Source organism: Bemisia tabaci, chromosome 9, assembly GCF_918797505.1.
Source record: "Bemisia tabaci chromosome 9, PGI_BMITA_v3".
Taxonomy (NCBI): domain Eukaryota; kingdom Metazoa; phylum Arthropoda; class Insecta; order Hemiptera; family Aleyrodidae; genus Bemisia; species Bemisia tabaci.
In genome coordinates, this window is record NC_092801.1 from 16,987,731 (window position 1) to 17,012,750 (window position 25,020).

The following is a 25,020-nucleotide window of genomic DNA, read 5'->3' on the forward strand; positions in this document are numbered from 1 at the left end:
CTTTTTTATTTATTTGTTGTTGGTAGGGCATCTGGTAGTGCGTGGCGCATAATCAGCAATTTATCGCAGCTGAAACTCAACTTTTTCGCTTCTCTTTTTTTCTTGTCCTCATGTGTCTTGTCGCACATCACTGTAGCAATAGATCAGAAACCAATATAATGGAAAAACATGCTTTTTTCTGAAGCTCCATTGCAGAGATTTTTTAAAAGTTCACTTGAGTCCTTGTGCCATAGTTTTTATTTCAAACCGGTGGAAAAAGTTCACTTGAGTCCTTGTGCCGTACTTTTTATTTCATACCGGTGGAAAAAGTTCACTTGAGTCCTTGTGCCGTACTTTTTATTTCATACCGGTGGAATAGCCAGAAATTTTTCATGGGAAGGGGGAAGTTTATAAATTCAAACTCTCTGACGGGGAGAGGGGGTTCCTAGTACGCTCAGTGCCCCCTCCTCCGTAGTACTGTAATGCCTCATTTTTTGATGTCGTTGTGAAAGTTCAAGTAGCTATGATGCTGATCTCTCATTCAATATTTCAGTTTTATTTTTATGATAGTTATCTTTTCGAATCGTATTGATGCCCTGTCCCCATGATTTGTAATTCTAGGGAGTAAAATCGTTCAAAGATGTTACTCTTGATTCGTGAAATAAATAAAATTATCACTGAAGCTCCCGATAAAAAAACCAACGCGATTTTTCGCTCGAGCTATCTGAGAGGACGTTTTCAGATTATCAGTATTCACGTTAATTTAGATTTCCAACTTAATATTTGCAACTAGTCGTGCTATTTTATGAAATTTGCGGCTTTTCTTTTCTCTCTCCTTAATATTTTTCTAACATCTGAAAGAAGTAGGTTCTCGGATGCGCTCTCTTCGTACGGAAACAGTGTTACCAGATGCAAAAAAATACATTTTACTGACGTAATGCAAACTTGCGGGCCTGAAACTGCGATATATGACATCACTACCGACTTCTCTTCTTTCTCCCTATGTATATCTTGTGCAGTAGTAGTAGTAATAGTAGTGGTACAGTAATAAGTTTTATTTTTAAGAGGTGCCTTAGCAACTTCGGCACTCACACCTCTGCAATTGAAATATTAATGCGTTAAGTCATAATTGAAAGTTAATATTGAGTTACTTGAAATAGAAGTAAAAATTATAAATGTATTTCAGCATTTGAGCATCAACTTGAAGAAAGTCTCGAGGGTGAGTGCCTTTTAGAGGGAGGGTGCAGAGGTTAGAAGAGCTGATTACACACGTTCCAAATGGGAGTCGAGACGATGAGCTGAACTTGTCGTATCGGTTCCCATTTGGGACTTGTGCAATCGGCGTATGTGCTCGGGTCAAACTCACAGCGTGGAGCTCCGTTTCCACGATCAAATTGAGCCCACAGTTCCACCGGTGATCAATTTTGATGGGCTCAATTTGATGGTGGAAACCGCGCTCCGCACTGTGATTTTGACCCGAGCTTAAGGTGATTCGATGGACGCCATATTTTATGTCAGAACGGCATGCGATATATCGCATCAATTGGTTTCATTTTTTCAACTACTCGTCATTTTCCTCCAATTTTGAGATCGCAATTCTGTTGTCAAGAGACTAAAGCACTCACTTACCAATTTTAACAAAGCAATTCAACGTAATAAAGGCGTCGTTTTTTCCGAGAGAAAATATCGCATTCGAGTGCCGTTTCGGTATCAGTATCGAATGCGATGTTTTCTCTCTGAAAAAACCACGCCTTTATTACGTGAATTTCTTTGTTAAAATTGGTAAGTGAGTGCTTTAGTCTCTTGACAACAGAATTGCGATCTCAAAATTGGAGGAAAACGACGAGTAGTTGAAAAAATGAAACCAATTGATGCGATAAATCGCATGCCGTTCTGACACAAAATATGGCGTCCATCGAATCACCTTAAAGAGGTCCCGGAAGTTCCGTATCAGCCGCGACGTGCATTTCACAGCCGTGACGCACAACGACGACGACGGCCGTCAGTTTCGGTTATAGTGCTTCCTTACGGTCCGACGTCCGACGAACGGGTGGACACCCGCTGGACGCTCCGTCGACTGCTCTACCGTGATGACAGTGTCTCCGTATCAGCTTCACTCTCAGGCTGAGGCCTTTAGCCTCGGTCTGAAAGTGAAGTTGAGTTGGAGGCTCTGTCGTCCGACCGAGCACTCGTCGGAGCGCCCGGCGCGCGGTCGTCCGCCCGGTCGGCGAACGTCGTTGATGTCCGACGAGCGGGTGGACACCCGCTGGACGCTCCGTCGACTGCTCTACCGTGATGACAGTGCCTCCGTATCAGCTTCTCTTTCAGGCTGAGGCCTTTAGCCTCGGTCTGAAAGTGAAGTTGAGTTGGAGGTTCTGTCGTCCGACCGAGCACTCGTCGGAGCGCCCGGCGCGCGGTCGTCCACCCGGTCGGCGGACGTCTTGTACCGTCTGGAGGCACTAGAGGAGCGATCTGCAGACACCACCCCGGCCGCACGTCTACCCCGGTGGATGGTTGCGGGCACCATGGAGGTGCCCTTTTACCCTTGGTCGGTGACCTCGGGATTGGCTCCCGATGCCCAGGCTGGGCATGGTTACCAGCCTTCTCTCCCTCTATTTCTTTCTTTCTTGACTGTTGGACTGATTGACTGATTTGTACGCTGATTGACTGATCTGCATGCGGGATTGACTGAGTTGTATGCTGATCGACTGATTTGCATGCGGGATTGACTGATTTGTATGCGAGATTGACTGATTTGTATGCGGGATTGATTGAAGTTCTGCAAACCACGCGAACTCACTCTCAGTTCCGGTTCTCCATCCCTCTTCTGAGGCAACATTCACCCACTCAAGATCAAAATAAAAATTAAATATAAATTTGAAAAAAAAAAACACGGTGGAGTATTTGCAAGTGTCACGGATTTGCGTTTCAAGTACTTCAACTTTCTCATCCGTAAAATTTCGTGAAAAACACGATGGTGCCATTGGTTTTCTCTGAAATCAATTCCGAAGCTCTTAAATGCTCTCCGAGTTCAGTTTGTAATGGAGAGGATATCCCACGCAACGTTGAAAGTCCATTAATTCTACACCTAGTAAAATTTTCCATGCAAAGATAGGGAGCAAATACATAAGCAGGATTGCCGTGGTTCCAACTTCGGAGTCTCTAAACAAAGTGGCAAACCTGTTAACGTATTTGCTCCCTATCTTTGCATGGAAAATTTAACTGGATATGAAGGTAGACTCTGAGGGCAGTGTTGGACATCCCCTACATTACGGCCTCAACTTAGAGAGCTTTTTTTGAGCTTGGGAATCGATTTTAGAGAAAACCAGTGGTACCATCGTGTTTCGAGCGAAATATTACTTAGGAATAAGTACTTAAGTCGCAAATCCCTAACACATGCAAGAGCTCCATTTCTCAGGTGTTTCTACATTTCTCACTAATACTGTTTTCTACATTTTCTTCTATAGGAGTTTATTAAAGTAGCTGACCTTTCTTTAGTTAGTTTTTGAATAGTATACCTATCATTTTCTTTTCCGATTTTCTTCATCCAATTAATTAATATCTTCTGCTTTTCTCTCTCTAATTGATGCATGTTTCCTGCTTTTCTCTATCTAATTAATGCAAGTCTCCTGCTTTTCTCTATCTAATTAATGCATCTTTCCTTCTTTTCTCTATCTAATTAATGCATGTTTCCTGCTTTTCTCTATTTAATTAATGCATGTTTCCTTATTTTCTCTATCTAATTAATTAATATCTTCTGCTTTTCCCTATCTAATTAATAATATCTTCTGTTTTTCTCTATCTAATTAATTAATCTGCTCTGCTTTTTTCTATGTGAATACTATTCGAATTTTGTGCCATTCTGAATCCCTCCTTCCTTTCCCCCATTTCAAGATGATGGTCGTCGAATTTCAGCCATACCCGTGGGACTACAGTTACGCAACTTGCTGTTTTCCGTGAATGACGTCTTTGCCCGAGCTTCGCTAGATTGTTGCGTCAGTGTTTTCAAAGTCACAATTCATCCTATACATCTAACACACTTTTTTTTACGGAAATTCAGATTCACAATGATGAAAACGCTTGTTTAGATCACAGGCCACAAGGTAAAGGAACGCCCCACCACCCTGCTTCAGATCACAGATAAGACTGAGAGAATGTGGGACATAAAGAACTGCAACATCCTCCCCATCGTTCCTTCTGTCACACTAGTAAAATTAAAATCTTCATGTTACATGCTCATTCTCGCAAAAGGAGTTAAAGAAAGTAATCGGAGAGAAGAAGCAGCAGAATGAGGACGCAATAAGCAGCAACAATAGCAGTCACAGCAGCTGCTAAAATTCCTTGATTTGAGAAAATGAGCAAACTGGAGATCGGACTCAAACATTAGTAATGGCAGCAGGAGAGGGAGAAGTTTTCGCAGTTCGTAGCAGACAGAGAAGAATCAGCAGCAGAATTATTAACAACAGCAGTAATTGCTGTTCCCTAACACAAGAATTATTTTTCTCAGCGTAACGACTAACTGTCACGGAAACTGTTGTTTTTGTTGCGAGTTATCTATCCAATTCTTCTTAGTGTGAAAATCAGGGCTGCCGACTCGTGAGTAATTTAAGCATTGACGAGTTAAATGGGTGTAATTTTAGTAGTTAATGAGTAATCCGATGATTTGTGATTAATTCAAGAATGATTCTCCATCATTGTGTCTCTCGGTGTGATGAACGATCAATGAAGCGATGATCGATCCTAAAGGAATTCATAAGTCGCGCGATTCACAAGAGTGATGAGTGAGTAAAATCGAGAAACTGTGAGTAATATGTGAGTAAAATCGAGAAATTGTGATTAATATGGGAGTAAAATCGAGGAATTGTGATTAATATGGGAGTAAAATCGAGGAATTGTGAGTAATCTTTAGGGTAAAATCGAGAAACTGTGAGTAATATGTGAGTAAAATCGAGGAACGGCGAGTAAAGAGTGAGTAAAAGCAAGAACGGAGACTAAAGATGGAGATATGTGAGTCAAATCGAGAAATTGTGAGTAATCTTTGGGTAAAATCGAGAAACTGTGAGTAATATGTGAGTAAAATCGAGGAACGGCGAGTAATAGCAAGAACGGAGACTATAGATGGAGGAAAATCGAGGACAGAGAGAAAACTGGTCGCAAAATCGCGACACAGAGAGTAAAGAGAGAGTAAAATCGAGAAACTGTGAGTGATAAGTGAGTGAAATCGAGATAGCTGAATCGTAGTGAGAAAAATTGAGAACGGTGAGTAGCAAGTGTGTAAAATGACGCCGGTGCGTAGCGGGTGAGTGAAGAATTCGCAAAACGTATGAGTATCGGCAGCCCTGATAAAGATGTAGATTCCAGTGTGAGTACTGACAATGAGTATTGATAAGTCGTTGAAAACCTGGAAAAGTCAGGAAAATTCGTCCAGCCCTGAAAAGTCAGTGATTTTCGTTGCGGGTCTTTGAAATTCGTTCTTCCCGTCGAAAAGTGATCAAATCATTGTCTGCACCCCACTTACACGCTCTGTGGACGAAGATCAAAACTTCGCCTGTAAGCTCTGGAATTTTAGATTTAAGAAAATAGATGCCTGCAGTCACAGTGACGGCACTTTTAAAAGTGTCCAGATGAAACCGGTTTTCCTCTTACTTTTCTCTTTTTTCCTTTTTTTTTTTTTTTTTTTTTTTTTTTTTTTTTTTTTTTTTTTTTTTTTTTTAGAAGAATCTTGCATTTTGTAGGTATTCCTTGAAATAATTGTCGGATTCTCAGTCTTTTTTGACTAGGTAAATTCGAAGTTCAAACCACGAACTTGAAAGCCAATATTTTAGGTTTTCTCTCCCGTGATTACAGATTTTCGCTTTGTTGTCAAAATCTCCACGCCTAATATAAGTTCGTCATTAAAGTAATAAAGGAATAATGCCACTAAGCCAAACGATAAATTAGTATTGATGCGGCTCACGACTTGCATCCAGGATAATGATTTAATGTTAATCAATCAAATTATGTTTTATCAAGTGCACGAAAATAAAGCAAATTGCAGCTTTCTGAAACTAAAGTAAACAAATCAGTTATAACAATACATATGATATATTTTCCATAGAGTCATACTGTTATCATGAGGTCTAAGTTCAAGAGATACCGATATCAGGAGATACCGGCGGCCCGGATACCGATCGCCGCACCGAAGCACTGTTACCCTACGCATCGCGCGCTAAGGTGGTCCCCACTTCACTTCCGACTTTTACTTTCGTTTTTGTAATAAATTGTATGAATTTATTCAAAGTTCTCTCTTTTATTTAATTGGCGCAGTTGGTAGCCCCGTGAAGGAAACTTGCTTCATCGCGAAGTATCAAGTTTTCCTAGTGTGACCCACCTTATCACGGGATCGGACTTACGTTCCACGGAAATTTTTTCTCTCTCTCAAAAAGAAAAAGAACCATTTCATCGCGAATATAGAGACCTTTATCTTCATAGAAAAATTTTTTCCCCGCCACCGAATCTTTGCGTCGGAAGTGCGCGAGTACTCCTGCTCCATTGTTCTTCAACCAATTCAGAATCCTGATCGAGTCGTGACGTCATCTCATCCAGCCATGCGAGTCCTGCTCATCATATCAATGTAAGACTTCATTTGTTTCTGGCTCCCTATCCCATCATTTTCCCCTAATTTTGCACGCTCGCCAGTGCCCGGCGATTTTTATACCCTCTCTTGCATGCTGCCAAGTGTTCTGGCTCCCCCCCCCCCCTCCTCTGAATAGTTTATGTCCCACCAAACTGACCCAAATTCTCAATCTTTTCTCGAACTGTTTTCAAAAGTTGTTTCGTTAGGCTCAAATCCAATCATGACTATTCCGAAAATTGAAAAAATGTATTTGGATGCCATCCCTCAGTTTGACGGAGAACCAAAAGTTTTGAAGGACTTTTTGAGTGTTTGCAGTGGCATTGTCTCTAATTTTTATGATACCTCCTCTGACACCCCTCCCCAAAACTGGTTGATTTTAAGTCATATTAAAGCAAAAATTATAGGAGACGCAAAAATTAAGCTAGCAAATCATGATCTTTCTTCCTGGGAAAAAATTAAACGAGCGCTTTTAGATACTTATGCTGATAAGCGAGATCTGGGAACATTGACAAAGGAAATGTATCAAATTTCTCAAGTAAATGAGACAGCCTTTGATTTTGTTCAAAGATTGGAACAGCATTTGTATTTAATAAATGCCTATTTAGATACTCATGGCAGAGCCACAGATGCCCCTCTTTTAAAAGAAACCTGGTCTAATTTGGCTACCAAACAAGCCCTTGACGGTATGAAAAACCCTTTACAACAGTACGTGAAAGCTAGAAAACCCTCATCCCTTTCTCAAATTTACAACATTCTCATGAACGAATATCAAGAAGAAGCATCATGCAAAAATTTCACAACAGTGTCTGTTCCTGCTTCTAATAATCACACAAACATGCAAAATCCTAATAAACTAAGACCAAATTATTCCAAGCCCTTCAAGCCAAATGCCAACCCAAATCCAATTTTTCGTTCTCAGTTAAATGAAAGTAGCAGTAAATTGATCTCAACTCAACAGAATCGAGCGCACCAGCAAAATTATCGTGATTTTGCAACAAAACCATCTGGTGGAAATAATTTTCCCACCAATACTCCAATTCCAATGTCTGGAATCTCCAGGAATTCCCATTTAACTACAGCTCAAAAATTTAACTTGGAAGCCACTGAACATTATGAGCCCCCAATTGAAAATGAAATGAGTCATTATAATGAGGACTGTCAGCATTTCTCTGAATCTGCAGCTGAGTATGCCGAGGAATATACAGACGGAGAAACTCATACTGTTGAAAATCAGGTTTTTCGGCAACCAGCCTCGACAATACTGAATCCCTCCTAGAATTGACCGCACCTCGACTCCCTTATGTAATTTTTCCGACCTATAAATTACGATTTTTAATTGACTCAGGATCGACAAACTCCTTCGTTGACCCTGCAATTGCCACTAAATTGTTCACAACAGAAAAAAATAAGAATCCAGTCATTATTAATTCTGTCCATGGAAAAACTGCTTTAACTCATAGTTCTAGAATGACCCCGATATCCCTTGGGACAACCCTCCCTGTTCGCTTTCACCACTGGAAATTTCACAATTACTTTCATGGCCTCCTTGGTTCGGACGCCCTCAAACTTTTAAAACTTGACATTTGCTACAGTGATCAAACATTAAGATCGCCTAACGCCTCCATCAAATTCTTCTACCACAAAACTGGACCCAATTTATCACACCATACTGCAAAAGCAAATTCAGAAACAAAAATTCAATTAAAATTAGAACCGAACAGTCCCAAGAACATATTAATCCCAAAATATAAAATAACCGAAAACTGTGTCATTCCGTCATGCCTTGCAACTAACGTTAACGATTTGGCAACAGTACTCGTGAGAAATAGTAGTCCTAATGATGTCCATTTCTCTCAACAACATTTTGTTTATCATTTCGATGCTGATTTATTCAATATTGGTGCCAATAAGGAGGCACATGTTCGGAAGAAACGAAAGAAGAGACCCAATCAAAATTTTCATTACCTTGACCCCGAACCCTCATTTGATTTTTCCATGTTGCGAAGTGATCACCTGAACTCGGAAGAAAAATCTGCTCTTGAAAATCTGGCGAACAAATTTTCTGATACATTCTTCGTTGAAGGTCAGAAATTAAGTTTTGCTCACGGAGTGAAACACACCATTCGTACCAAAGATGAGAACCCAGTTTACACCAAGTCGTATCGACACCCGCATGTGCACAAAGAAGAGATTAAAACCCAAATAAAGAAAATGTTAGAATCAGGCATTATTCGACCTAGCCACTCTCCATGGTCCTCTCCCGTCTGGGTGGTTCCCAGAGAGACTGACGCTAGTGGAAAGAAAAAATGGCGGATGGTAATCGACTACAGGAAAATTAACGAAAAGACCATCCCTGAAGAATTCCCGATACCTAACATCTCCGACCTGTTGGACAAACTTGGGAAATGTACTTACTTTACGACCCTTGACCTTGCAAATGGCTTCCACCAAATAGAAATTGACCCAGATAGCGTTCCTAAAACAGCATTCAGCACGGAAAATGGCCATTTCGAGTACCTTAGGATGCCTTTTGGACTTATGAATACCCCTGCAACGTTCCAACGCTTAATGGACTCTGTTTTAGCAGGCTTACAAGGTAAAATATGCTTAGTTCACCTTGACACCATTCTGATTTTTTCTTCTTCTCTTCAAGAACACATAAGACATTGTCGCCTAGTCCTCGAACGATTAAGACAGTTTAACCTGAAAATCCAGCTGTATTCATCAGAATTTTTTAGACACGAAACGGAGTATTTTGGCCACTTAATAACTGACGAAGGTGTGAAACCTTGTCCAACAAAGATCTCTGCCATTACAGACTTTCCGGTGCCTAAGACCCCAACAGAAATAAAATCCTTTTTGGGCCTTCTTGGTTACTACAGAAAATTTATTCCTGATTTCTCCCGTCTTACAAAATTTTTAACGGTGTGCTTGAAAAAAAATGCCACAATTCCTCACAACAACCCAAAATTCATTGAACGTTTTAATCAGTGCAAAGAATTGTTATGTAATGATCCAATTCTTCAAAATCCGGATTTTACTAAAGAATTTTTCCTCACGACTGACGCCTCAAATTTTGCTTTGGGCGCCATTTTGTCACAGGGCCCTAAAGGCTCTGACCTCCCCGTATGCTATGCATCTAGAACCCTAAATGATTCGGAAACCCTGTATTCTACAATCGAGAAAGAATTATTGGCAATCGTCTGGGCGGTAAAAACTTTTCGCCCCTATTTATATGGTAGAAAATTTAAAATTTTCACTGACCATAGACCGTTAGCTTGGCTATTTTCACTAAAAAATCCAGAGAGCAAGCTGGCCCGCTGGAGAATTCAGTTAGAGGAATACGTTTATTCAGTCGAATACAAGCCTGGAAAGAAAAACCTAAATGCAGACGCCTTATCAAGGATACAAATTCATTACACTATTCGTGACCTCCCCGAAGATCTCGACTCTCTGCAAGTAATTGATCTTGATGAACAAGAAGATATCGCGCGAAATAGTGACCTGACTGACGATGACATGGCCTCACTGTTTGTTAATGTAGACATGGAGGAAAACCTTTCCGACTCCATTTCTATCTCCACCTTGGAACCTTCTCAGAAACAGTCCTCAACAGCTCCTACCAACGTTTTTTCCTTTGACCGCATTGCTAACGTAATACATAGTTTCGACGAAACTCCTCTCGCCGAGAACGTTTCAGACTCGGAAGTAGATACTGTGCATAGTCAATTAGACACTGATACACTCGAAATCCCAATATCGGAACAAGCTCTGAATTATTCCAAGTATCAAATCTGTTTTCGCCAACATACCATGCCCTCAAATGTTGAAATTCAAAAACTGTTTCAAAATTCCCGAAACGAAAAAACTCGACTTTGGATCACTTTGAACAAGAATACTTTTGAAACGGATGTATCAAAAATCTTGTGCGAGCACCTTAATCCTTCTAACAAATACCGAATGCATTTTTTTCCAGATGTTCTGTACACAAAACTCACCCCTGTCTTGCAAAACACTTTTAAAAATCTCAGGCTAGAAAAAACCAACAGATTCCTTGAGGATATTGAGAATGTTGACGAGCAAATGACCGTAATGTCAAACTATCACGAAGGCAAAACCAATCATAGAGGTGTAATTGAAACAGAAAACCACCTAACTCGTAAATATTACTGGCCAAACATGCGAAAATCTATCTCAATTTTTCTTGCAAATTGTGATATCTGCAACAGAGCCAAATATGCTTGTAATCCACATAAAACACCCCTTGAAAAGACACCTACTGCCTTCAAACCCTTTGAAATCCTCCATTTGGACCTCTTCACGATTTCTGGTCATACATTTTTGACTTTTGTCGACGCTTTCTCAAAATACGCCCAAGCTTACGAGGTTGAAAATAAAACGGCAACCGAAATAGCTGAAAAATATTTAAGGTTTACCTCTCATCATGGCATTCCACAAAAATTGATGGTTGATAAAAGTGGAAAATTTGATAATAAATCTCTGAGGGAAATTTGCAACAGTCATGATACAGAATTTCACCTAATCTCTTCCGACCACCCACAATCTAATGGAATTATTGAAAAATTTCACTGCACCCTCATTGAACATATTAAAACACTTAAGCTCACTCCACAATTCAAGAACGACTCCATTCCTATGTTAGTGTTGTATTCCCTTGTTGCTTACAACAATTCTATTTCTGATGTAACAAAATCAACTCCTCATGAGATCATTTCGGGACATCTCGAAACAAACAACTTCCTAAACGTAAAGGACAGCTTGAACACACAAACATACGTTCAAAAACATAAAGAATATTGTAGGAAACTGTATGATTTGATTCATCATAGGCTTGATCAAAACAAAGAAAAGTATATTGCAGAAGTTAATGGAAATAGAAAACCTGCCCCTACAAAGCAGCCTAATGAAGTTCTCCGCAAAAATACTCAGGGCAACACAAAAGTACAACCAAGTTTCATCCCCAAAAAAATTCAACAGAAAGCCAATAAAGAGACAATGGTATTGCATAACCCGAGAAAACCTGCTGGTGAAAAACTACGCCTAGATCAGATAAAAAAATTATATCCGGATTGAAACCAAGAATGCGATCCAAGAATTTTTTCTCTCTTTCCCTCTTCTTCATACTGATTCTCATTCTGATTCATTGTAGATTCTCTAACATTTTACTCCACCCTAGCATTTATATCCTGATTTATTTTTGTCGTAATTAATAAGCAAAAATTCAACGTTACATTTCCCGTCCCACTGAAAATTGAAAATGTTTTAAATTTACAAAAGGCTCCATCCGCGTAGTTTTAACGCGAAGATTCCCTGCTAGTATACACCATCAAAATACCTTTGAATGCTCCTTTTTCCTATAAATATTTTATGTTACAACAAATTCCCCTCTCTGTACAGCCAGAACAAATTCGAATGTCATTTCAGGAAAAATATGTACTATCACATGGCGATTTACTCCTTGGATCTACCCTTGCCTCAACGTACCCGGGAGAAGAACTCTACCACTGTGACGATAATTTTTATACAGTCAGTGATTGCATCCATGAACTTTTTCAGGCTAAACAACTACACCAAATAACCCGGTTACTATTCATAATATTCTGCCCTGTAAGAATCCCGAGACGAGTCATCCCAAATGTCTTCTTCAGCCACCTGACATGACGACGTCTCAATCTCAAAAATGTATCTTTCCTGGCAGTTTTACCATCTAGATACTATTTTTGAATCCAGGTTGGGAGGTGATATATTTTCCATAGAGTCATACTGTTATCATGAGGTCTAAGTTCAAGAGATACCGATATCAGGAGATACCGGCGGCCCGGATACCGATCGCCGCACCGAAGCACTGTTACCCTACGCATCGCGCGCTAAGGTGGTCCCCACTTCACTTCCGACTTTTACTTTCGTTTTTGTAATAAATTGTATGAATTTATTCAAAGTTCTCTCTTTTATTTAATTCATATAATTTTAAATATTACATCTGCATCTGTACGTTACCATAATGGAAATGCATGTTCTTACCACATTCATAAAGTGTGGTTAGTTTTTCCCCGTTTTTCGTTTTTGATCATCCACAGGGAAAGCTCCTGTTTGTATTTCTGGTTTCAAGACACACCCTTTATTTTCATTATTATCATTTTATATTCATGATTTTTTGCTATCTTAATTCCATATCATGTACCATTGTAAACACCTCATCTGAGCAGAATTTAAGTAAGTTAAGCGTATATGACTCATTTCTCCGTGAATCCGTAAATTTTTTCAAATGTTTGGTATCAGGCCTACAACCTTTTTGTGGGCAAGTTTTTAGTGCGCAGTGCGGTTCCAGTGATAGTGTCCTTTGTGACAATGTTGCCAACTTACGAATTTCCCACTGGTCCTGTCGTGAGTGCTTTCAGCTTGGCGTCGGGCAATTGGATAACTCTCTTCCGGTATGTATCTAAATAGATTTCTCTTTCTAGTTTCTTGTCCTTAAATTGTACCTTTTGTTCCTCTATACAGGGTTGCCATAGTCAGGGAAAATCGAGAAGTATCAGAGAATTTTAAAAAGTCAGGGAAAACCTGGAAATGTCAGGGAAAATGACGAAAATGTCGGGGGAAAATTGTCAAATCACCTTTATTCGCTTTCTAAAATGGGTTTGCTGTTTCAATAAACAAATATTGCCCGAAAACTATTTCTAATTATGTCTTTTGAACCATCTGGAATATATCCAACTATCAGGGAATTTCACCTCAATGTGCCAGAGAAATCAGGGAAAAGTTGGGGAATTTTATTTTTTAGATTTGGTAGCAACCCTGTCTGTTAAGTTGCAGCACACATTGCGCAGTTGCGCTGGACACAGAATTGTTAAACTTCTCTGAATGGGCAAATTTAAAAACCACACATGTCCCCTTTTTGCGAATTTGGGTTATTGATGGACATTTACGCTTCAGGGGTGGGTGCGTGTAACCTCAAAATGTTGCGCCTCGTTGATAGCTCAAACTATCAACGTACGATTCCGTGGCCAGCGCAACTGACCCGTATGCTGCCGTGCTAAAGAAAAACGCCGTATGAGCCACCAGACGTAGCCAAATTTCCCACGGAAAATCACGAATTTTCAGGAAAATTGGTGAATATTTCCCTTCCGATTTTTCACAGGGATTCGATCGTAATTTGATCTAAAAAGTCTGAAATTTTTAAAGAAAAATGTTCATAAATTTCTTCAAAAATAAATATACTCTGAGAGTAAATTTGGCAACACGCGAATACTCATACGCCGTTTTTACTTAGCACGGCTGCATTTTTATCATTCCCATACTCCGCGTGATAAGGGAGGCGCTGAAAGGAGTCACTGAAACAAAAGGGCTTAACCACTGTTACGACGAGACAGTCGTCGAGAGAGTAAAGTCTGAGATTTCTTATACTCCGAACGATTATTTACATGGAAATCAGGGGCGGTCTGGCCATGGGGGCGGGGAGGCGATCGCCCCCTAACAATTTGTCGCGGAGGTCCGAGGGCCCGGCGGCATTTTTTGAGTCATCGTTTTTTTCCCGTAATGTTGTAATTTTCTTATCCTTGTCAATCACTAAAAGTCCCCGAATTCCTTGAAAATGTATCTCTAAGAGACATGGAAGGTCGCCAAAAGCATTTGTGATAAAGGGACCCCCGATGAATCCTGAGAATGGGTTATTTTGAAGTTCAAGTACTGTAGAATCCAACTCCAATAATGCCTACGTGTTTAAAAAGTGTGAAATTTTCTAATTTTAACGGGGGAAGGCCCCCGAACCTTCCTAGAGGGGCCCCCGAACGACAGGAGGGCCCTTACATCTAAGTCTCCTCCTAACTTTTCGACTACCAGTCCGCCCCTGTGTGCCGCTAACTGCAGTTTTGACCGATAAGGCCGTAGTTTAAGGGCGCTAAAGCCAGGATTGTATTTCGCAAACAGATAATTTTTGCAGAATAATTAAAAATTAAGAAGCAGGAGTAATTTAACTAAATAATAAACGGAACTCAAGTCTACAGTATAATGCAAAACAATTTGGAAAATCTCGTCATGTAAATACATAAGATTCGAAAACGCCTTCAATTGAAGCGTGATACCTCACGCGTTCCGGAGAGTTCAAATAGTTGTATCCCTGCGCCTTAGCAAGGCGATGGATGTTTAATATTGAAGTAGCGTCCCCGCGTTGTTTTTCGGTTTTCCTGTGCCGCTACTGTTGTTTCGACCGTTAAGGCCGTAGTTTAAGGGCGCTAAAGCCAGGATTGTATTTCGCTAAAAGATAATTTATGCAGAATAATTAAAAATTAAGAAGCAGGAATAATTTAACTAAATAATAAAAGGTACTCAAATCGACAATAATATGCAAACGAATTTGGAAAGTCTCGTCATGTAAATACATAAGATTCGTAAACGCCTTCAATTGAAGCGTGATACCTCACGCGTTCCGGAGAGTTCAAATAGTTGTATCCCTGCGCCTTAGCAAGGCGATGGATGTTTAACATTGAAGTAGCGTCCCCGCGTTGTTTTTCGGTTTTCCTGTGCCGCTACTGTAGTTTCGACCGTTAAGGCCGTAGTTTAAGGGCGCTAAAGCCAGGGTTGTATTTCGCAAATAGATAATTTTTGCAGAATAATTAAAATTAAGAAGCAGGAGTAATTTAAACTAAATAATAAAGGAACTCAAATCCACAATATAATGAAGAAAAATCGGAAAATCTCGTCATGTAAGTACAGAAGATTCGTAAACGCCTTCAATTGTAGCGTGATACCTCACGCGTTCCGGAGAGTTCAATATAGTTGTATCCCTGCGCCTTAGCAAGGCGATGGATGTTTAATATTGAAGTAGCGTCCCCGTGTTGTTTTTCGGTTTTCCTGTGCCGCTACTGTAGTTTCGACCGTTAAGGCCGTAGTTTAAGGCGCTAAAGCCAGGATTATTTTTAGCAAGAAGATAATTTTTGCAGAATAATTAAATTAAGAGGCAGGAATATTTTAACTAAATAATAAAAGGAACTCAAATCTACTATATAATGCAAAACAATTTGGAAATCTCGTCATGTAAATAAGCGTAAAGCCATTGAGCGTAACCTACGCGTCCGAGTTCATGTTGTATCCTCGCTTGCAGGTTATTTGAGCTCCGCTTGTTTCGGTTCCTGTGCCCTATGTAGTTTCGACCGTTAAGGCCGTAGTTTAAGGGCGTTAAATCCTGGTCGTATTTCGCAAATGGATAGTTATTGCAGAAAAATTAAAAATTAAGTAGTACGAGTAATTTAACTAAATAATAAAAGGAACTCAAATCCACAATAAAATGCAAAAAAATGTGGAAAATCTCGTCATGTAAGTACAGAAGATTCGTAAACGCCTTCAATTGAAGCGTGATACCTCACGCGTTCCGGAGAGTTCAAATAGTTGTATCGATGCGCCTTAGCAAGGCGATGGAAGCTTAATATTGAAGTAGCGTCCCCGCGTTGTTTTTCGGTTGTCCTGTGCCGCTACTGTAGTTTCGACCGTTCAGGCCGTAGTTTAAAGGCGCAAAAACCAGGATTGTATTTCGCAAAAAGAAAATTTTACCAGAATAATTAAAAATTAAGAAGCAGGAGTAATTTAACTAAATAATAAAGGAACTCAAATCTACAGTATAATGCAAAACAATTTGGAAAATCTCGTCATGTAAATACATAAGATTCGTAAACGCCTTCAATTGAAGCGTGATACCTCACGCGTTCCGGAGAGTTCAAATAGTTGTATCCCTGCGCCTTAGCAAGGCGATGGAAGCTTAATATTGAAGTAGCGTCCCCGCTTAGTTTTTCGGTTTTCCTGTGCCACTACTGTAGTTTCGACCTTAGTGCCGTAGTTTAAGGGCGCTAAATCCAGGGTTGTATTTCGCAAAAGATAATTTTTCCAGTATAATTAGAAATTAAGAAGCAGGAATATTTTAACTAAATAATAAAGGAACTCAAATCTACAATATAATGCAAAACAATTTGGAAAATCTCGTCATGTAAATACATAAGATTCGTAAACGCCTTCAATTGAAGCGTGATACCTCACGCGTTCCGGAGAGTTCAAATAGTTGTATCCTTGCGCCTTAGGAAGGCGATGGAAGCAAAATATTGAAGTAGCGTCCCCGCGTTGTTTTTCGGCTTTCCTGTGCTGCAGGGGCGGACTGGCTAGGGGGCGGGGAGGCGATCGCCCCCTAACAATTTGCCGCGGAGGTCCCGAAGGGGCCCCCACGGCCAATTTTTTGGAGTCATCGTTTTTTTCCCTGTAATGTTGTAATTTTCTTATCCTTGTCTATCACTAGAAGGCCCCGAATTCCTTGAAAATGTATCTCTATGAGACATGGAAGGTCGCCAAAAGCATTTGGGATGAAGGGACCCCCGATGAATCCTGAGAATGGGTTATTTTGAAGTTCAAGTACTGTAGAATCCAACTCCAATAATGCCTACGTGTTAAAATATGTGTGAAATTTTCAAAATTTATCGGGGGAGGGCCCCCGGACCTTCTTTGAGGGGCCCCCGAACGACAGGATGGGCCCTTACATCTAGATCTCCTCCTAACTTTTCGACTACCAGTCCGCCCCTGATAGAAATGGTCATTGAAGGACACACTTTTCTTGAAAACGATTGTCATTCGTAACTTCTTTCCCCTCGTGAACCTCGAAAGAAAGATCTCCTTGCCAATGGACCACTAGACAAATACGAATTTAAGCAATCTGATACATGTTTCTTAACCAGAATTTCACGTAAAACGCAATTCACACAACGAAAATTACTGAAACCAACTTTTAACGGAGATATTATAACGTTTTTATTACCCATTGGTTACGAGGAAATTTGAACTGCCCGCTCACAAGAAACTCAATGCTCTACGTGAATCAAATCGCGCACTAAAACGGTTTCAGAAAGCTTCTCAACCGAGCAATTTTCATTTCTCACCATGTGTTGTTCAAACTACAAGCAATTTGCTATAGCTGCGCCAAAGTGGCAAGATAGAGGTTGCCAGATTTTTATATCGCAAAGACTGTCATGATAACGTTTAGCGCGCGATGTGAATCACGTAGAGCATCGAGTTTTCATGAGCAGATGGTTTGAATCCACGCATTAAACATCATTAAATATCTTCGTAATGTAATGATTTCGGTAATTTTCGTTGTGCGCATCGTGTTCTACGTGAAATTTTGGTTAAGAAACATGTATCAGAATGCTGAAATTCGTACCTTGTCTAGTGGTCCATTGAGGCAGCGCCCATTCAAAAATATGTCTGATTATGTCGGTAATAATCCAATGAAGCACTTTGTTAAATTCTCAGGCAAAAAACCTTTTGAAGTGCGAATTTAAGCACTATGATGCACGTTTTCTCGTCAATATTTCACGTAACATGCGTTTTGTGCAACGAAAAGTATTGAAAGTAACGTTTGTTTGCCCGTCTTAAATAACTGACTAACGCTCATAAGTGTTGATTATGCTTGCAACTTAAAAGTGGAAATCAAGCGTGCAACTATTCGGACTCGGGAGTAGGTATGTGGTATCGCGTGGAAATGAAGGAAAATCTTGGCTTTTCATCTGTCTTGATGAATGTAGGCATCATGCTCGCTGCACTACGAGCCTGCAATCCTGGGATCGAAGGATCGTGGAGATTCTATACCCCCGATAATGTGCCTCAGTCTACAGAAACCGAAAATTGAGTTTTTGATTTCAGAGTCCATAAGAGTTTTCTACGAACAATGAGGCTCTATGGAGGAATATTTGGACCGCGTTAAACAGAAAGGAACCAAGCCACATCAGCTATTGCCAAATTTAGCTTAGTTCATTTTTTTGGATAGAACTTGATGCGATTCAAGGTATTTCTGTTGAACTCGAACTCGGCTCGGTCCAAATAATCTAAAGTATTTTCCTAATTTTTAAATGTACAAGCTAGCGTAGAAGCCTTGATTTCTTCAAATACTTATTTCATAATGAATGTAAAATAATCAAGGTCTCTAAGCTAGCTGATAAAAAGAATGAAAAAAAGTATATACTTACATTTTTTTTATTTACTTGAAACTACCTTCAAAAAGCGAACATTTTTACACAAATGACATTTTTACAAATTCATAAATTATTTCAAACGTATGGAAATTGGCTCTGCTACCATGGAATCCAAATAAATTTTGTTTGCAATTTGCATAAAGGAACCAAGAGTGTTCCTTTGTCGCTCAGATTATGCAACTTTTTCTACTTTGCAAATATAAACTGATCAGCTAAACAATTTTTACCTTTACTCTCAATAAACTATGAATTCAAGACGAAACCTCTGTAAATTAATATTAAGATGATTTTAATGATTTGATTGCAAAAAACGTTGCTTACTCCTAGCAACATTAAAATGTTCTTGGTTCCTTGTTGCAAAATGCAATTCAGTAATGGAAATGTTGCATGTGTGAGGAATTTGCGATTTGACTGTTGATTAATATGTAAAATTTCGCGAGAAACACAATGGTACTACTAGTTTTTTCTGAAATCAACTCCCAAGCTCAAAAAAGCTGTCAAGTTGAGGCCAAAATGGAGGGGATATCCCACCCTACCCTGAGAGTCCATCTCTACATCAAAACAAACTCTCCATGCAAAGATAGGGAGCATATACATTGACAGAGCTGCCACTTTATTTGGGGACTCCAAAACTGAAAACACGGCAACCCTGTCAATGTATTTGCTCCCTATCTTTGCATGGAGAGTTTGTCTTGGTGTGGAGGTGGACTCCCAGGATAGCGTGGGACATCCCCTCCATTTTGGTCTCAACTTAAGAGCTTTTTTTGAGCTTGAGAGTTAATTTCAGAGAAAACCAGTTTCACCATCGTGTTTCTCGAGAACTTTTATTACACAAGAATTAACAGTCAAATCGCAAACTCCTCACACATGCAACATCTCCATTGTTGTTGTAACGAAGGGACCCATCAATTTACCGCTATCTACCCTCGAGCTCTCTTCTTTTTTCTTGACCTCGATGACTTGGCTCTCGACGACTTGGCCCTTGACGCATTGGCCCTCGGCGAATTGGTACTCGATCGAGTGCCACTGTCCTCGCGCGTGATATTTTTCAGCGGTGGCCAAAGCTCACAAGTTGAATCCCCTTTGAAAACGGAGTAATTGTAAAAACCGTAGACCTCATTTTCCGCACTCACAACCAGCCGGACATCCGCCGTATCCTTCAAGTCTGGAAACTCCTTGAAGATATCCAAGAGTGCGCCTTTCATATCACGGTCGAGACTCTTCAAGTATTCGGGACCTGTCTTCATGTCGAAGAAAATCCCCGCCGAATCGCGCCACCGTCGCGCAAAAACAGCGTATCTGGATTCTGGGTTCGAGTACTTCTCTATGCGGAACGTCACGAATTTTTTACTGCGCAACAGTGGGTATACTAGTACCGCTTGCATAAAAAGTTCACCACCGGGCATCAAATTCCGAAACAGAGTTTGAACCGACTGTACGAGGGTATGGAATGTCGTCACATTGGCGCTTAACTGGTCCAATGCAGACACATAGTTCTCTTCCTCCTCTGGTGTGTAATTGTAGCGCGAATGCAGATATGTGCTGCGGTAAAACTCGTCCATAGAGACCGTCTGGACCTCGAAATTCGGGGAGGTGATAATGTGTGAAACCCCTTTCTTCTCCTCTATGGTAAAGTAACCGGTTTCCAACAAAAGCTGGAACAGAAACGCTCCGGCGTCAGAACTGTTTGGGGCCATCAGAGACTTTTTGAACTGCATCAGTTCGACTTTCTTCATGGGGCCTTTTACCGTGATTTTGCAGCGTCTTAGGACGCACTCTTCTAAAGAAGGTCCGTATATTTCAACCCCAAGAAGCGGTCGGAACTTCTGTATAAGACCCCCGCTGTTCCAACATCGCTCCACCGCTCTCCTACGCAGTGAATGAAGAACTGACTGAGTATTGTAAATCTTTGAATCCGGAGAGTTAGTCGCTCGAATCGTCCCAAATGTGTCCTTCAAATTTTCAAACACGTTGTATCCTCGATAATACAACTTTAAAATGTCCATCTCAGATGGAGCGACGGCGAACCGGTTTTGCAACTCGTCGATATCGGTTTCCTGGAAACCGTACGCCGAATACAACTCCTTTGATTCAAAGATCGATAGGTATCTAAGATTTGGAATTTGTTCTAGCTTGAGATTCACGCAACCAGTTAATATAGCGCGGAATGTATCGTGATTGTGTTTGATCATTTCGGCCAAGAATGAGCCTAGGAATTGCAAAATCGCCTCGGTGTTTTTTTCTGAGACACCCGTGTCTAGAAGTGCGGACACGAAGGGGGAGTCATACTCGTCTATCAGGAGTATTGGTTTCGTACCATGGTGCTGGAACAAGAGGCCAGCTAGGTCTGCACCGAATTCTTGAAGCTCCTCTTTGGTCCAGTTATAGCCTTTCACGAATCTTGACCGTTCGGTTTTACTGATCGATCTAACATCGGTGCTGTTCAGTAGATAACCAAATTTCACCACCAGCGGATCTATGCAATGCTCGACGAAACTTTTTAAAAAATTATCGAGGTTTTTTGCCTTTACGACCTCGCTTTGATCGATGTGGATGATGGGGTATTTGGCAAAATGCTGCCAGAAAAATTTCTCGTCGGTGAAGATTTTTTTGTTTTTGAAAGTTTGGAGCTTTTTTGAGAGTTTTGGATCCTTCGCGCTGTGAGTGGCGTCTAGTTCGTGCTCGAAGAAGGATTTCAGCATGTTCAGATTAGTGGTTTTTGAGAAACCCCTAGGGCCTGTGATGGCGGAATATTTTGGTAGGTCAAGCGCATTTCGTATGAACCAGGTTTTATCGATGTAAGATGATGATTGAACTGTTTTTTCGAAATCCTCGCGTTCGATCATTGTGCTTTCGACCGGAGGAGAGAAGTTTTCGGAAATACCAAAGTACATAGCGTGTGTGACGTTCGTAGAGTTAGCAGTGGTTTTGCCAGTCGTGTGCTCCTGTGGGACCGTGGCAACGGTTTTGCTAGCTGTTTGCTCGTTTGAAGTCGTGGTCAGGGATTTGCTGGTTGTGCGCTCCTGTGAAACCGCAAAAAGATGGTTTTATACCTTAAAAATACGATTTATTTGTCGTGGGCGGGCGGTCAGCGCGAAACGCGCATTGGCGCCTACAAACCTAAGTGGATACTTCAAGCATTGTGCAATGCGCGAAGTATCCACTTAGGTTTGTAGGCGCCCGTGAGCCTCTCACGCTGGCAGCACGCCACGTAGATGAAATGTTCGCTGGAATCGAATACAGTTTGATGAGGCAGATAATTCGGTTCCACTTGAGTGAAATAATCGGTCCCTACAGCACTCACTTAAGAAAATTCATCCGAAAACTTGTCAACATGGAATTCGTCACTCCGGCCAAAGTATCACAAGCGCCATGCGTTGTTCCAAATTTCCCACCTCCATTTGATTTTTTCACAGAGAAACTGTTGGTTGAATCTGTTTGAAAATTGTCCTATATTTTATCGGCAGCACAAGAAAATTCAGTGCAATTTTCGTAAAAAAAATCAAACGGCGGCCGAAATTTTTAAACGTCGCATATGATGCCTGTGGTACTTCGGCCGGAAGGTGTCGAATTACGCATTCTCTGTGAGGAGGTTCACGGAATTTCCATTGAAATAAGAGGTAATTTGGCGAGACTGTTTTCTAAATTGTATGGAAAAGGTCAATTTTATAACAATTTTTCGGGCTGTGTACTGCCGTGCTAACTCAAAGAGCGGCAAATCCTCATTTTTCCGTGAAGCTCATGAATCGAAAAATACAAATGAGGTGCTTGGAGGCACAAGGCGCATGACTGCAGTTTTTGCTATTTCGAGAAATACGTGTTTTAAGTTCCAAAATTACACGGCGCTTTGTGGCGGAAAGGAAGTTTAAACTCACTTTTTGATGTCTTAAAGTTGGATTTTAGTCGTGAATTTTTCACAGAATAAACTCTCAAACTAGTTTTAGTTGAGTTCACGAATATCTCAATTTGTTCAAAAACTGCACTAATGCGCCTTGTCTTCCATGCCCTTCACTTCTGCTCCATTCAAAGAATAAGATACACTTTACGTAAAAGCCAACATCGAAACATTTACGCCAATGTTTAAGGATAAAATTGAGACCTCCTCATAATAGACTCTGCGTATACAACATAAAACATGTGCTCCTTACTCAGAGTGGGAAATCCTGAATTTACTGTACACGAAATGCCGTATCATCACTCCGACGTAGCCAAATTCCGTACCATAAAATACAATTTTTCGGGAAAACCCGTATTTTAATTCCTGTAAGTTTTCGCAAAATTTTATTCGTAATTTTACCCAGTATACCTGAAAATTTCAGGTGTAATTATTCATAACTTTTTTTAAAATTAAATATTGCACCGTAGGGAATTTGGTGACATTCAAATACGTATACAGCGACATGGTTCCTTGACACGGCAGTATACAACTGATTTTGCACCAGATATTTCAGCCTGAAGTGTCCTTTACATTAAGAAGAATAATTTAGGTTTTAGGGGTCATTTTTTTCTTCCAATTGTACAGAATATCCTTTCATATTAAATTTTTTAGAGATACATGATGGGTAGGCATGCGTGAGAAGATTGAACTTACTGAGTTATAACCTCCAAATGCGCAAAATAAAATACCTATCAGGTTATGTATTAAATGAGACGCCATAATAGGTTTCCAAAAAAATCAGCGTAACACAGACGGTGAATAGAATACAATATCCGCAAAAGTAATTAAAATTTCAATTAAAAGGAAATCACTTATTTGATGATCTTTCATCTTTCGACTACACCTCGCGCTTCAATCTGTGAATAATGGATTTTTTTAAAGTATCAAGTATTCTCACATGTATTTTAAAATAAAAAAGAAAATAGCAATATCTAGAAGAAATAAGGAACCGAAAACGTAAAATATCGATTACATTTAAGAAGAATTTTTACTATTTTACAATAAAATAATACATTTTTTCGGTCACCAGCAGCATGACTTTCATTGACTACAAATCAAACTGACGTATACATCTTATGATTTTAATGACCAAAATATCATTACTTGATAAAACTGGAATTGAATGTTACCTCGATGATGTCATACTTTTTCTTCTCTGTCTCTCTTTTCTGTCTTACAACACTGACTTACCGACTTATACATGGATTTTGAACGAGATGCGCATTTTATATTCTTCAATCAATTTTAACCGGAGTCAGAATTTCTTGAAAATAGGTCTTTGACCTCTCACCTGTAAATTGGACGAAAACGAAGATGTCGATCTGCGGTTTGCGCCAAAATTCTTAGTTTTCAGTGGTCATTCCAATGAGGTATCACAAGATAAGGGTCACCATTTCAAAAGAAAAACTAGTTGCCTCCCCCTTTCGAGAGAAGCCAAAAATTTGCCACCACCACCACCCCCCCCCTCCGAAGATGGTCTCTTTTCCGATAAATACATTCCCAAAGTTTCGTAATTTTTCGGTCTCGAACGGTTCAAAAGTTATAGGGGAAGGGAGACTTTTGAAACACTCGGTATGTATGTACTCGTACTGCGAGGATTCAAAATGAGAGAGCGCCCTCAGATCTTTTTAAATAAATTAGTAACAGGTTTTTTATTTTTTAATTTTTGCTCTAAGATGGGACTTTGGCCACAGTGCATCCGCAGAAACAACCGAAAGTTGAGAAATGTTCCACTCTGCGAGTTTGAATTATCGCGCCAAACTTAATACGGTCGGCGTAACACACGTATTAGCGCCTACAAGACTGCAAGAATACTTCAAGCATTGCGTAAAACACAGTGCGGTCGACGTAGGACGCATATTAGCGCCTACTAGACAGGAGGAATACTTCAAACATTGCGCGTTCACCACGGTGCGGCGCACTATAGTCCATAACTCAAAAATAGGAAGAAATAAGTCGGTCAATGGCTGAAAGATCAGGAAATTCAGTTGCCTTGGTTCGTTGAGTCGCTGATTTCGAATTTGACGTCAAATTGCCAACATTTTAACACCTTGACCGATTAATTGCGGTTTTTTTCAAATCATTGAGGAAATCAATACACCGGGCAAGCTCATAGGCGGATAAAGATTGTTAAAAAAGCATCAGCACTCAAATTTGGTACCTATGCATTATGGACCCACATTTGTATAACAACGACATAGTGATAACAATGTTTTCCCTGGACCGAGCGGGGGAGGGGGGGGGGGGTTCCCCCTTGTATGGAATGTACGTGTTAATCCCTGCTGCTAGCTTCATTTCCCTCAAATATTTTTGGCAAAAACCTAAATTATCTCCGCCTATCTAGCTTAACATGACTGACAATTCCACCCAAACGATTTGCCTACCAGGTTTACAATTTTTTTTTTTTTTTTAGAATCAATTCAAACTTCTGGAAATTTTGTGATCTCATGATCATTGTTTGA

General features: G+C 40.2%; 2 protein-coding genes across 8 annotated transcripts in view; one reads left to right on the top strand and one right to left on the bottom strand.

The window, feature by feature from the left end:
• LOC109035187 (uncharacterized) overlaps positions 1-25,020 on the top strand; it is a 228,893-nt gene that overhangs the window by 17,885 nt on the left and 185,988 nt on the right. For 6 of the 7 annotated variants that reach the window (XR_011900582.1, XR_011900586.1, XR_011900584.1 and 3 more), the window contains exon 2: positions 12,896-13,047. Coding sequence is in view for 2 of the 7 variants with exons in the window: in XM_072304694.1 (XP_072160795.1) it covers positions 12,896-13,047 (152 nt within the window). In the remaining 5 variants the exon portion in view is untranslated. Of the gene's footprint in view, positions 1-12,576; positions 13,048-25,020 lie in introns of those variants that run through there. The other variant, XM_072304693.1, reaches the window with a different exon arrangement.
• Positions 18,607-23,638, bottom strand: LOC109035185 (uncharacterized). Its single transcript, XM_019048724.2, has 2 exons — positions 23,213-23,638; positions 18,607-21,644 (listed from the first exon to the last, which is right to left on the bottom strand). The coding sequence occupies exons 1-2, from the start codon at positions 23,276-23,278 to the stop codon at positions 19,542-19,544; spliced, it is 2,169 nt and encodes a 722-aa protein (XP_018904269.2). The 5' UTR covers positions 23,279-23,638; the 3' UTR covers positions 18,607-19,541.

What these genes read in the sequence shown, in the direction of transcription:
- LOC109035185 (XM_019048724.2), bottom strand. Translation starts at nt 23,278, where the DNA reads ATGGCGTCTCATTTAATACATAACCTGATAGGTATTTTATTTTGCGCA. An exon ending in CATTTGGAGGTTATAACTCA is followed by an intron (nt 21,645 to 23,212) that starts GTAAGTTCAATC and finishes GCGGTTTCACAG; the next exon opens with GAGCGCACAACCAGCAAATC.